Genomic DNA, 14,481 nt, shown 5'->3' with positions numbered 1-14,481 from the left:
GTGGTAGTCGAAGCATTTAGCTCAAGGGTTTTGTGTTGTTCCCCCACCACACACCAACAGATGTAATCTGGTGAGAATTGCTTCCCTCTCCCAGGCTGGACAGAGGCGAAACAAAGAACCCAGAGACACCTGGATTTTGGAAAAGCTTTTTTTCTCCACTTCATAGCTTAAAGAGACCCCCCTCCCCAACAGAAGCAGCTGGTTGAACTCTTCTTCAGTCACACTGAACACTCAATCTTTCTCATTCTGTCTTCACGAGAAATGCTGAAGTCATATTTCACCCCCACAACACAAAATTAATATTCAAAACAACTGAGTGTAAAATATGTTTCGTTTTTCGTGTCATTTTTGGGTTAAATTATGCTCTGGGCCAGTGTTGCCTCTTAGGTTATTATTATAAATAAAGTAAATGGTGTATAAATAGACAACAAACACAAATAATTCAAAGAAAATCCTTGAAGCTTGTATGTATAATGCATCATAAAGAGTTATTAAAGGGTAAAATGCATTATAATTCTTCATAATGTGTGTTGTAAAGAATTATAATCAATTTAAAATGTGTTGTGCAACAATGAATTGCTAAGTGTTAGAATGTATTAACTGTAATTACAATTATTTATAAGACATTATGATGCATTAAAAGGTGCATTACAATGCTTTAAAACTACTTTTATAATGCATTATACATACATGCTTCAAGGAAAGTGTTACCCAAAAATTGACATAAAATAGATAAAAAACACAAGTACTTTAGAAACATGAATACTGTCAATATTGTCCGTAGTAAATATTTTTCATTTTCCATATTAATATGTCGCTCGTGTTCTTACATGCTACAAATTCTTATCTAAAAGAAAATTCAGAACCTTTTTCATGTCTCCGTCTCCCTTTTTGCAACTTTGAAAGCTTGAAGAATGAAAACAACGATATATTTAGGGGTACAAAGTGAGATGTTTTCTTGAACTCGAGCCCTGGCCTGCATTAGTAGGTGGTCCCCTGTTACCAGAGTTAGAATTTATAAATCTCACCCCCTTGTCTAGACATTTTCCAGTTGCAAGTTGTTTTTTATTTCAGCGTGTAGCTGGCAATACTGACGTCCCAATAATGATTTAAAACAAGACTTTTCTTTAGAGTTAAGTGCTTGATGTGAAAAATATTTTTTTTTTATAAAAAAATAATAATAATTTTTGAAATGGTGACGCAATATAAGAGTAGACTACTACACCTTGACCTGATCTTGCATGTGTGTGTGTGTGGCCAGGTTTGGCGTCCGTAGCGGGGATGTGTGAGCCGGAGAGAAGCTGCAGTATAAATGAAGATATAGGCCTCGGTTCTGCCTTCACTATTGCTCATGAGATCGGACACAAGTAAGTATACATAACAGGTAAAGTCTCTTTCTGCCTTTGCATGACACTTTACAATTGGAGGCCGAATTTTATCCAATTTAATAGAGGCATTGCTCGTACTATAGGGTTAGGGATTTAAACTATGTCCATTCAATCTTTTGACATTTGGCAAATACTTTGGTTCAAAGAAAGTTGTATTGTGTATTCCGACGGATTTGTGGAAACCACTAAAAAGGATGCATTATGCATGCCAGGCCAGTTGTTTGAGATTTCGTTTTGAAAAAAACACTTTTAACCTGCACACATATACAGAACATTCTTGTTAAGAATAGTCGTAAACGATCAAAATGATTTTGCCTGGAATGGACCCGGGACTATAAAGCACCAAAATACAGTCCTGTACTTTTGCTGTTTTGGTTGTCAAGTACGCGCTCATGCCAATTGACTTAACACATAATACATATGCATTTGACATTCCTGTTTACACAAATTCACATTGTAGTAGAGTAGGCGGGGCGAAACCGTGGTTCGAGTCCGGTGAGTAATTGTGAATTAGCGCCAGCTGTGCGCACACCGGGCTCGAATCACGTAGGAGATAGGGAGCATAAAAGGAACGAGCGACCGGACCGTCGAAGAGAGAGGACCGGGCCCGAACTTGTGTTTCCAATGTAACACATCTCAATAAAAGGGAAGGAAGGAGGCGGGAACCGGCAGACATTAAACATTTATTAACAGAAATAAAAACAGCCGGCGGCCCCTCACGGACGACCGCCGGCGAAATCACATAAACATAAATACAAACACAAGTTCGGGCCCGGTCCTCTCTCTTCGACGGTCCGGTCGCTCGTTCCTTTTATGCTCCCATCTCCTACGTGATTCGAGCCCGGTGTGCGCACAGCTGGCGCTAATTCACAATTACTCACCGGACTCGAACCACGGTCTCGCCCCGCCTACTCTACACATATTTGTGGTTTAGCATTTAAATTTTATTTAAATGTTTTAGGCCCTATAATGCAGTTGTTGTGTAAATAAGCATAGCACCAAACAATACGATTTCAGTTCCTTTTTTTGCTCTAAAGCAACGTTGTTTAAACGCTACCATACATTGAAGTCATATAGACACTGTAAACTTGTTGACTCGGGCCTGTAAGAGACCACCACAACTGCGACTTTTGCATGGACAAGTTTCAGAATGTCTCCATAATTTTCAAAAATTTATTTGGATTCTGGATGGATTACAATCCCCAAAACAGAGAAATGTCCACATTATACGTTACTTTAAAAAGAAGCATTCTACAAAAACCATATAAAGTTATTCTCATCTATTCTTTAAAAACAAGCCAAAAGTTTGCCTTATTATAGAATCGCACACATATTCCTGAAGAGGATAAAGGATGCACACCATTAACCGCCCATACACGCGACTCATCGTGAATGACACTCTGTACAAATGAAGAAAAATAACCGTGATCTATCGGTCTGAGTAGCCGTTCGGTTAAGTTATGCGAGATTTCCTCTATTACGTCTCAAGTCTGCTTCTGTTACGCTGCGGTTGTAAAAATAGCCGCTATGTCTCGTGGGGAAGCATAGAAAAAGCGCTGCAGGTTTCTCTCGTGCTGATTTATATTGAGTGCGGAGTGAAATGTCATAAATGCGCGTCTTACAAAAACACAGAGGAATTGTGTGATGTGGTGGGGGTGTGTTTTATGCATTAAAGGCTGATTTCTGCTTTCGGACCCCGGCAAAATAGTAAGCTTTGAGGTCCAGGTGTAAAGCGATCCGAGTTTTTCATGCGGTGTCCAGACGGATATGTGAGGGAACACTGGAGTGATGTATTTGTGGAGTAGCCGGCAAGGAATGCGGTTAAATGCTCCGGCAGTCTTGTAGACCAATGGCCCGTGAGCCGATAAAAGCAGTTTTGAGGAAGGGGAATAGAAGGCCAGGTTCATTAGGAGATGACTCTCCGATTGAGGTCTGTTCAGACGTGTCATTATGGATTGACAGGTCAGGATCAGGGTGGTGATTAGAACTTTCTCGTTTCTCAAGAGCTCCAGACAGCCTCTGGCCTTTGACCCGTTGTCCTCTTTACACAGCTGTTACTAAACCTGAAAGAGCTTCTCCTTCTCACAGCTCCACAGCTCAGCTGAAAGAGACATCTTCTGCCCCTGCTGTCTCTCCGGGCACTTGCGTGTTGTATGGGTGTCTAGAGATTAAAAAATGCTATCTGTAACTTTGACTTCGACATCCCTGGAACATCAAATTGCAGGTTAAGAGTTGAGTTCAAATTGTGTCAAAATGCGGAATCATAGATGACAGCTAACTGGTGTTTATCGTGGTGAGGCAAGACGTTGCTAACACAATAACAGATATTTTAAGATGAAGAACTGATTGCTTAGTTTTTTTCCCGAAAAAGTAACATATTGGAGCTTTAAAATGAGGTTACGTTAAAACTGGTTGATCAAAGTCAGTATTAGACACGAGGACGGACCCAGAGGGGTAAACAAAAACTGTTTAATTAATAAAACAAAACAAAACCCACTCAAGGGTAAAACAACAGAACAATGGTAAAAAAAACATGACGGGACAAAAGGAATTAACTACACTAGACTAGACTAAAGACAACACTTGACATAATTACAAATGCCTAGACTAGACTAGACTAGATTAGACTAGACTCGACTAGACTAGACACAGGAACTTATCCACGCAAATCAGAATGAACCAGAACAAGACAGAAAACACAGGGGCATTAAATAGGGAATAAAGAGGGGAACAGGTGCAGGGCATGAAATAATTAACAAGCAATAATGAGGAGACGAGAGGGCGTGAACAAAAACCAGACCAGAGAGAGCGTATGGCAAGCCAAAACAACAATAAATGTCTCTCTCCACATTAAACAGGTGGGTCTGTCATGTTTCTTTAAAAACACTCAGAAATGCATGACAAGAGGAGGCAGAATCATGACAATCTAGACTTTCGGTTTTCAACTGTCAAAAACTCATTAAACAAATATAATAATTTGTCATAAAAGTCCTAATAAAAATCCTAATAATTGAATTATACAAAAGTGTACATAAAAATACGTAAAATAAATATAAAAAGGATTCAAAGGTGCCATTTAATTCCAAAATGTTATTTATTTATTCCACTATTGTCTTTTCCACCACTTGATGAATGATATCTTAAATTCACCATAAAAATATTTCAAATAATAAACTGCAATAAACATGTTTAGATGATAATGCTTTAATGACACATTATACAACAACATAAAAAACAACAAAAAAACATAACCATGAGGCTGTGAAAACTATGTTAGGAGAAAAAAAGTCCACTGGTCCAAAACTTGCCATAGTTGAAGAAACACCTTCTTTCTAAAACTCCAGCCTGAACTCACTGGAATTCGTAACTATTTTACGTGGTGGCTAATTTCGTATCAATTCGTACGATGTGAATTGTACAAAAACTTTTGATTATTAGAAAAAAATGCCATACTGAAGCTCCTCCCCTAACCCCACCCCTTAAACCCAACGTCACTGGCATGAAAGCATGTTTGTTGCTTGTGTGCCAGATGGCAGACCTTATTTACAAAGTGTGTGATCGAAGCTTACGTTCTGCCATTTGTCTGACAGTTTTGGGATGAACCACGACGGGATTGGAAACTCCTGCGGAACTAAAGGTCACGAAACAGCCAAGCTGATGGCGGCCCACATCACAGCCAACACCAACCCCTTCTCCTGGTCGGCCTGCAGCAAAGACTACATCACCAGCTTTCTGGAGTAAGTGAAAAGAGCGTCTGAAGAATCACCATTATTTGTGTTTTAATCTTTTTCGCTTTTACTACCCAAGTGAAATGAATATTATGCACCTTATTAAGGGATTTGATGAATGGAAACGAGGGCATTTAATGTGTTGTATTGTTGTGTATGGTTCAGCCCACCAAACATTAAGTTTACATTATTTAAATGTTTGCAAAAACATCTAAAGTTACAATACATTGTTCTTATGCGGAAAACTAACAGACAACTGCTAAATATGGTGTTTCGCTTTCACGCCCAGTGCCTACTTCCTGTTTTCCAAATATGGATGTCCCGGTGATTGTGTGAAATTTTTGCTTCTGATTGGCTGAACAATTAATCATACTTTTATTTGGCAGTTAACGTAATCTAAAGTTGTCACACAAACATAAACAATATTTTACGAAATATAGTTCTTCGATATCTGTCAAATATTGCTACTATTTTATTAAAAAACATTAAGGTGCGACAAAAATGATGGCACAATTCTGCTTTAATGCTTTTATTTTCATCATGCCAATGCCACCAAACGATTCATTCACATTCATGACTAGAACTTACAAGTCCGTTCACGACGAAACGAAACCATCGAACAGTACCGGGCAAGTCTGTGAAGTGTTAGCCTAACGTAAGGCGAAAGGAAAGAATAGCGGTTGCCATGGCCGTCGAAAAGTTTTCCTGGTGAATGATCTCATGGAAGAAGATTAACATCACAGCTATCGCTGGCATCAGACGCCGTATCATCCTGTGCCAACTTCCCACACAAACACAAAGGAACACTACTCTGTTGATTCGGGATGAACTCCCTGTTGTATAATCACACCGTGTCATCTGTGACCATTTCAGATTGAGGTTGAATACTAACCTTCCTTTTTTGGATTTGCCTAGAGCAGAGCAATTCATCAATAATGAACCTTCGAAAATCTCAGCTTGATGTAATCTTTGGCAGTAAAACACCGCGCTGCGATGATAATGCTAGCCTGTTACTACAACATCCCCCATCTCGCAGATTTTGGACGTGTGGATAGATCTTTCCACAACAGCGAACAGCTCTGGCTGAGGAGTCAGACTTATTACAGTTCACTTGATGGTGAACGTTGACTTTTCCTTAAAGAAAAATGTTTTATTATTCCTTGATTGACGTATCAGACTGGCCACATTGTTTGTGTCTGCAGAGTTCCCAAATAAACTCAAGGAATAACAACACATCATATACATTTATAATATTAATCTTTCAAAATTATAAGTAATACAAAATAAAACAAAATAATAAATAAATAATAAAATAATTTATTTAAGTAATTTGCAATTTTTATTTATTTATATATAAAAAAAAACATTTAAATGAACATGGCCGCTTACAAAATTTTATAGGAAATCTGCAGAGTTTCCAAATGAATGATCAATGGATAACAACAACACATTATAGACATTTGTTTGAATTATTTTAGTAAATACTGCAAAAAAGAAATAAAATAATAAAATAAAATAGTAATAAAATTACCAATAAATAAATAAATAACCAATTTATTTTATTTGGATATTGAATTAACATGGCCGCTTATTAGGTTTTATCGGACAAATGGCAGCTTTCCTTTTCAACTTTTCAACCGTTTGTTTTTGTGCACAATTGTAAATAATTACTCGCAGACATTCTTCTCTTTTTGCTGGGTTTTCTGCTCGCTGTAATGAGTTTACCCGAAGAAGTGTCGTTGAAACATCGCATAAACATGTCCGTTTTTTAAAGTGACCATTTCTGCCTTTCTCTAAAGAAATAAACAGTAAAGTCTTTGTTTGTGTATTGGAATACAAGGGGACATATTCAGACCTGTCTTGCTCCCCGGTGAGACGATTATTCCACCAAACAACATGGGAAAAAATAGATAATTGAACGGATGAAACCAAATACAACATTGGTTACCCCCCAGGCAAGAGCTCGTGTGTTTCTATCCTTTCCAATGTATTTGGTTTAGTTTTTAATTAGATTAGACTTCCAATATAGCAGTGGGAAGCAAGAGATCCCTCTTTCAGCTAATACTTCCTCTAGCGCAATGGAAACCAGATACATACGAAGAGTTTTTTTCTTGAACTATGTTTAGATATGTTTTCCACCATAGGGGTTTGCCAACTCAAAAGCCTGCGCTCTTATCCCATATTTTACAGTGTTTGTATCCACCATCATGTCATATTTTAAACCCTGTATGACTCTCCTTCTTTTGCAGAACACACAAAAAAGATATTTTGAAGAATGTTGGTAACTAAACAGAATTGACATCAATTGTACGGAAACAAAACCACTGAGATATTTCATGAAATATCATCTTGTGTTTCGCAGAAAAAAGACTCATATACAGGTTTTAAACAACGTAAGAATCATACAATTTCAGCGCCAGATGTTAGAATAGAGCCGCCTGCTCTCCGGCAGTATGAAATGTTAGGGTTTATGTTGTTAGCGAGCCCACTGCTCCCTCAGAGGGAAGCGTATTCCTTGGCGTGCCGCTAAAAAAGCAAGCGGGATAATAATTAGCTGTGCGGACGTATCTCTCGCCAACGCCGGCTCGCCAGGAGGGGGGAAATGCATCCGTAACAGGAACGCAGAGAATAAATAAGAACTTCTGAACCCAGAATAAACCCTGTCCAACAGAATATGTACTGCCTGGTGTCTTTGGCTTCATTCTTGGACTTTGTTCGAGTCTTATTTTGAGGGATTCTCAGAAGTCTTCATATTTCTATCTGACTAAGCAGACTAAACACAACACTTGACCGGAAGTGTGACCCACGGTACCTTTTTACGCTGCTTTACCCCCTTTCGACATTTTATTGGCTCTTCAAATGCTTCCATATGAGCACCTGAGTAGCATATAAGTTGCTGTTTGTCATTCATGATTCATCCCTCATCTCGCTTTCTGTATTTTTCAGCGTTACTGGTGCTCTGATTTCCATTCATGAGAAAAAAGTTGCTTCCTACTCGCGTTCTTGTGATCTTTTGTCTTTATGTGAATTTATTTGAACATGTGGACAGAAGGGAAAGCCCGGTATTGAGAAGCCAATCCCATTGAAGGTTTGTTTTTTTGACAGCTCAGGTCGGGGAACGTGTCTGGACAATGAACCTCTGAAACGAGACTTCCTGTACCCTACGGTGGCTCCAGGGCAGGTGTACGATGCAGATGAACAGTGTCGTTTTCAGTACGGTGCCTCGTCCCGTCAGTGCAAGTATGGGGTAAGAAAGCTGTTACTTACTGTACTATCAAACATCAAGGACTTTTGGTGGGAGAGTCTACACAAAGATTTTGGTTTTACTTTAATTTGACAATCCACTTAAGTCTTTTTTACTAACTATTATTTTTAGGGCTGTCAAAAAAGAGAATAAAAGTTTGTGTTTCAATTGACGGTTTCAAAGTGACAACATAAACAAACATTACTGCGCATGCGCGCGGTCCTGGGCTGCACCTCACTTCCGGGACACATTCGCAAATAAATAGAGTGCCTGTAGATTATTTCTGATAACAAGCAAACGAAACCTTGGGTAAACTTGTCCCTCCAATATTTTGAATTTAGACTGAGATACCAAGCTCAACCACTAGATGTCAATGTGCCATACGGTTTCTTTAAATGCGGCCAAAGCAAGAGGACCGTTCAATAAATTGATTATTAAATAAAACGAACATACCACAAAATTCTATATAATTATTAGACGACAAAATATTGATATAAACAATATAATAATATCATATAAATAGTTATATTATTAGACACTAGCCAAACACAGACCGGAAATTAACTGCCTAAAATACAACGTATACGACTATGTACTGCGCATATTCATTTTTATTCATAGAAACTTACATGGATTTATTTATTCATAAACATTTACATATAATTTAAATGATTGGTGAATATAAATAATTTCACATACATATTTCCTCAATGAATACATTTATTTGTATGTGTTTATTAATATAAAATATATGTATGTGCACTTAGCCTATTCATTATGTAAACACAAACTTTTATTCTGAATGCGATTAATTGCAATTAATCATCTGACAGCCCTAATAATACGCAACTACCTGTCAGTTTATTCTCATTTGAGTATTGTTAGACTATTAAGTTAGGCTTAGAATAAGTTTATATTTGTTTACAAGGTCACTCATAGTGAATAGTCTGGTGGGTGACCAACATAATAAAAGTGTTAGGGTTATATTATATTAATTTATATAATATATTATTTATATTAAGATATAAAGCAGACAGTCCACTAATGACAAGCTAAGTTACCCATTGGTATAATGACTAAAGTGGACTACTGAAATAAAGTATTGCAAGAGCTATTCCAGCGTAATGGACGTAACATAAACTCTCAGTGAATGTATGTATTGCCAATATATTGAATCATGTGTTTATATGTTACTAAACCCCTGTTGATGTAGTCCAGACATCAGAAAAATATCAGTCTATGCATGAGTTTTCTGTTTTAAAAAAGATGAAGAATCATGACTTTGTAGGATTTCTGTGATTTAAAATGCACTTACTAGAAACAATACACAAGCTTTTCTTAGAAGAATTTGTTTTACATGAAGTTACAATAAATAGGAATTGAAATCTCATTGGCCAAAAGTCTCGCTCAACCAAGCTGTTTTTTATATATCAAAAAATGTTACGATTGGCTGTTTGGTTGCAAAGGCAGCTTTAAAATAATTGCTTGTCACTAGAAAAATGCACACATACGCCTATAATATATGTTCATCACCTATACTTAAATAAAACATAACGGGCTTAAGAAAATGTGTCTTCTCTAGAGCTTCAGAAAAGAGCTCAACAGTGTGTCGAGCTTTTGATTTCAGATTTTTGCATGACACAAAGTTTGTAATCAAATTCTTCCCAGAACTAAATAACAGTCGTACGCTATCCCGACTAACGTTATTGCTCATTAATAGTATTTTATATCAACATTTGAGCAGACTTGTGATATAAATTACAAGATATTTAATACGCTCTTATTCAGGATATGTTTTATTGGATGATTCAGAAGCTGGTTTGGACTTGAAAAGTAAGAGATGTGAAGCTGAAGGTCGAGCGATTATTTTTAATGTTGCGTAGGAAACATTACAACTGAAGAACCATTTATGGAGCTGTGTGCAAAATACCTGCAGTTGAGTCTCATTTGGACATGTGTAAATATATAGAGTTTACCTTGTCATGACACTTCCTCTGATTGTGGAGAAGCTTTGACGTTTCCTATACAACACATGATGCTGTAAATGATGCTGTTATTTCTGATCATTGTGTCATGGGCACCTGAGATGAGCTTTGTCAAGCAGACTAAGCCCATACTTGAGGTTTGTTCTTTCACCCGCCGATTCCCCAGACTTTTTGGAAACGATAATGATATTCCCCCAAAAAATAACAAACGTAACCAAATAAACTGACACGGCGCTTGAATGAAGCCAGGAAAATTAATAAACAACAAGAGACGGCGCACCGCTTAGTGCAAATGTGTGGCTTCGCTTTCTGCACCAAAAAAGAATGAAATTACCCGAGATTACAGGCTTCTTTTGTTTCATTGAGAGATATATCCGACAGGCCAAAAAAAGAACCCTGTAATTTCTCTCATAAGCTCATGACTGTGGTATAGATCAGAATGGAAGACTGTCATGTAAAGAAAGTCTCACATTCCCTTGGTTAGAATTTAATACAGCGTGAAGTGGTAGCGGATTCTGACAATTGTATTTTTTCGCCCAGCTATCTGTTTGAGACATGCCTACGGAGAATTATAACCACACCAAATGAATTTGGTTTGAAAAAAACGGTATCGACAAATAAACACAGGACGAACAATTTGAAATCTAAAAATATTTATTAATATCAAAGACCTAATAAGGAGAAAGACCACTTCTTGCCACCAGAACAACTTCAATACTTCATGGAATGCTGTCATGTAGATCCCAAACCGGGAAGTGGGGTTTTACCCTCATTCCTCATGAAAAAGCAGCTATCCTGGGGGTCTTCAGGAATAAAGGGGTGGAAATCTATTTCTAAATCAATATTATACTCTCTGCTTTAGAGCTTCCCATTTAGATTTAATGGTGTTTAGATTTAGTTACTGGAAAGGATGTGGAGGGCTTTAGACTTGATCCTGATGTTTGTAAAACCACTCTTGAATTTAGAAGTCTATTACAGATATTTATTGGGACATTATCGCCACGGAACAAGGGAAGTGTTTTTCCACACTTTCTTTACAGCCTCGTGGACTTACTCGTGTTAAAGAGTATTTGTGAAAATAGGGATCCGTAACTATGGCAGTGATGATGGTGACATGCAATTTTATGTACAGTGCTTAACAAATTTTTAAGACTACCTGTCATAATAAAGATAAAACATGAATATTTATAAAAATACGTTTAAAACTGAAACAACGAAATAGTCTGGTCCAACGTTTTTTGGTTACCAACATTCTTCAAAATATCTTCTTTTGTCTTTCGCAGAAGAAAGTCATACAGGTTTAAAATGCCAAGAGGGCGAATTAATTTTGTTTTTGGGTGAACTACTCCTTTAAACTATCATGAAAATTGTTTATAGCTGAAAGCTTAAAAGTATAGACTTGCTCTTATTGCTTATACTTTATTTCTCTCACCCCAAAGTATTAAGCTTGTCATTTGTTCTGCACAGTTTGCACTTCAGACATGAATGACGCATAGAGATTAAAAATGAGACCACTGCTATATCTAGGGACTACCCAGTCTTGAAGGGGGGTGTTTTGTAACTTGTACCATAAAGCAAACACTCAGCACCTTTTCTGTATCATGACCCTAGCAACCATCCAGAACACCATAGCAACTGCATAGAAACTCTCTGGCCACACTTTAGTTCTTCTTTCATCTATCTATTCTATATAAGCACAATAGCAGCAAATACAAATAAAGCATCTCATGTTGGCATAGGCCTTATCATCATCTTCAGACCATTGCACTATAAAGCCCACAAAAACAGAAGTTGTGCATGTTGTAAAAACAATTCGATAGCTGTGATTACTTTGGTTTTAGCGGAGTTCGCCCATTTTGATCTCTACCCCGCATTCACAGCTTAAACCGGTCAGTGCACGTCAGGGAACCGTTGGTCAATCCTCCCCTCTGACCTTCTCAGCTCAGGGATTTAGAGCGAGCCAGTTGGAAACCTTATTAAAACCAGCCTTCCAGCAACCTGAGAGTGCCAGTTTGCCGCTTTATTTAATCTGGATGGACTGGCCAGCTGAGTTTTATTTACTGACCCTGGGTCAGCGGCACTGCTCCCGATCATAACTCTTTTTCATTGGGCACTCCGCTGTCCTGTAAATCCTGTGAAGTTTAGGCTTTAAGAGGAACCTTGGGCACTTTAAAGGTAAATCTAATGCAAGGATCTACAAAGCTACGCTTGTAATGTATGGAAAGCATTATATATTCAGACCTCAAGATTCAATCATAGCATGTGAAAAGCATTTCTTTGATACATTTTTGTATCGAAGTTCATCTGGTAGTTCTGACTCATTTGTAATATATCTTGACAGTTTCATCCCAAAAAATAAACCAAACGTAAAAGATGTTATCTGCGATTCTTGGATCCTTAGCGCTATACGCTTGCAATGATTACTGTGTACTGTCTCTTAAAAAGTTATTACTGAATGGCATCAATTGGAAATTGATATATTCTGATCAACTTGCTTATGCCTTCTTTCCTAGGAAGTGTGTAGAGAGCTCTGGTGCCTTAGCAAAAGTAATCGCTGTGTCACCAACAGTATCCCAGCAGCAGAAGGAACCTTGTGTCAGACCAACAGCATTGAAAAAGGGGTGAGTCCATCCAGCACAACAGAAAGAATTAAAACAGAAATGTGTCATACTTTCTTCCAGCTTAAAGAGACAGTACATCAAAAAAAGTCATTTTGTCATCAAGTTACTTTCTTCAGTGGAAGATTTTCCTAGCCATTTGTTTTCATATAGAGCTGTCAAGCTCTTAAATTACAAAAGTAACCACCATGAACTTGGAATAAATCTTTTGAACCAACAACCAAACATTACATTCACTGGTAATCTTTTCCAGAGAAGGGATAATTCAATGTAAAATAAAACTGCTGTCATCATTTATTCACCCTTGTGTCATTTAAAAACCCGGATAAAACTCTTTCTTCTGTGGAGCACAAAATAAGATATTCTGAGAAATGTCTCAAAAATGTGTTTATACAATGGAAGTCAATAGGGTCCAATGCTGTTTAGCTACCAACGTTCTTCAAAATATCTTATTTTGTGTTCTGCAGAACAGGTTTGGATTGACAGGGTAAATAAATGATGAAAGAATTTTCATTGGTGAACTTTCCCTTTAACCACTGTAACCAGATCATGGAGTCAGAAACCAAAAACCAGATTCCATGTGGCACAAATGGTGCTGAAAATTACACACTTCAGCCTTAAATGTTCCTTCCATTCCAAATTTCGTTTGGTGTTATGCAAACATGAGGTTATGAAATGCCAGCCTGGCATCCCAAGCAGTGGGAAAATGACTCCTGATAGATCATGGAAGAGAATGGATCTGGGTGTGGCACTCGGCCCTGCTCTGTGGTCCTGGCGCTCCCTCATGACACCAGATAATGAGAATCAGGTGTTGGCTCATGCACACAGTGTTTGGTACGTTTTTGTTGATTTGCGTTAGAGAGACGGTTTTAACTGAGATTACGGAGGTCATTGTCCTCACTTGCATACTGGCTCAAGAGAAAGAATGAAGGAGGACCACGAACTGTCGATGTCCGTTACTCTTCGCCCATTGGACCTATTTATCGCCGTGCTCGTGTGCATTATGTCGGACACTGGCGAGACCCAAGTTGAGCCGCTGTTTTGTTTTAACGGGTACCCTACTTATGTACGCCCCTGGCTGGGTCAGCTTCAAAGGAATAGGAACGTCAGCCGTTTCTCTCCAGCGTGTTATGGAGCGGAGGCCCAACCGGCATGAAAAAAAAACGTCCAGAGAGAAGGAAACAAGGAGAGTAAGATTCACAGCACATGCTACAGAATTAGCTTATCGCTAACAGCACTTTTTTTATTTACCGAAAGCACTGAAAAAATAATTGTCACATTGTAAGTTTGTGTATAATGCTATGCTAACTGGAATACTTGATTCTGATTGGTCAGCCTGTATGTTATTCCCATAAAGCAACCGCTAAAACGGACAAAACTTGCTAATGTGCGTCTTCTTGACCAATAGGGTTTAAAATATAACGCATAACATGATGTCAAATTTACAAATTATTTTTACAAATGATGAAACCAAATTCCATGTTCGTCTACTGGAACATTGTGTCTTGACATAAAGAC

The 14,481-nt window shown here is 37.9% G+C and overlaps 1 protein-coding gene across 1 annotated transcript in view; it reads left to right on the top strand.

The window, feature by feature from the left end:
* Positions 1-14,481, top strand: part of adamts6 (ADAM metallopeptidase with thrombospondin type 1 motif, 6) — a 57,683-nt gene that overhangs the window by 13,120 nt on the left and 30,082 nt on the right. Inside the window, exons 8-11 of the mRNA XM_056737089.1 lie at positions 1,262-1,367; positions 4,979-5,125; positions 8,222-8,363; positions 12,859-12,966. Coding sequence (XP_056593067.1) covers positions 1,262-1,367; positions 4,979-5,125; positions 8,222-8,363; positions 12,859-12,966 — 503 coding nt within the window. The remainder of the gene's footprint in view (positions 1-1,261; positions 1,368-4,978; positions 5,126-8,221; positions 8,364-12,858; positions 12,967-14,481) is intronic.

Source organism: Triplophysa dalaica, chromosome 22 (genome assembly GCF_015846415.1).
Source record: "Triplophysa dalaica isolate WHDGS20190420 chromosome 22, ASM1584641v1, whole genome shotgun sequence".
Classification (NCBI taxonomy): domain Eukaryota; kingdom Metazoa; phylum Chordata; class Actinopteri; order Cypriniformes; family Nemacheilidae; genus Triplophysa; species Triplophysa dalaica.
The sequence above is the reverse complement of the archived record's forward strand: the minus strand, read 5'-3'. Positions and strand labels throughout refer to the sequence as shown.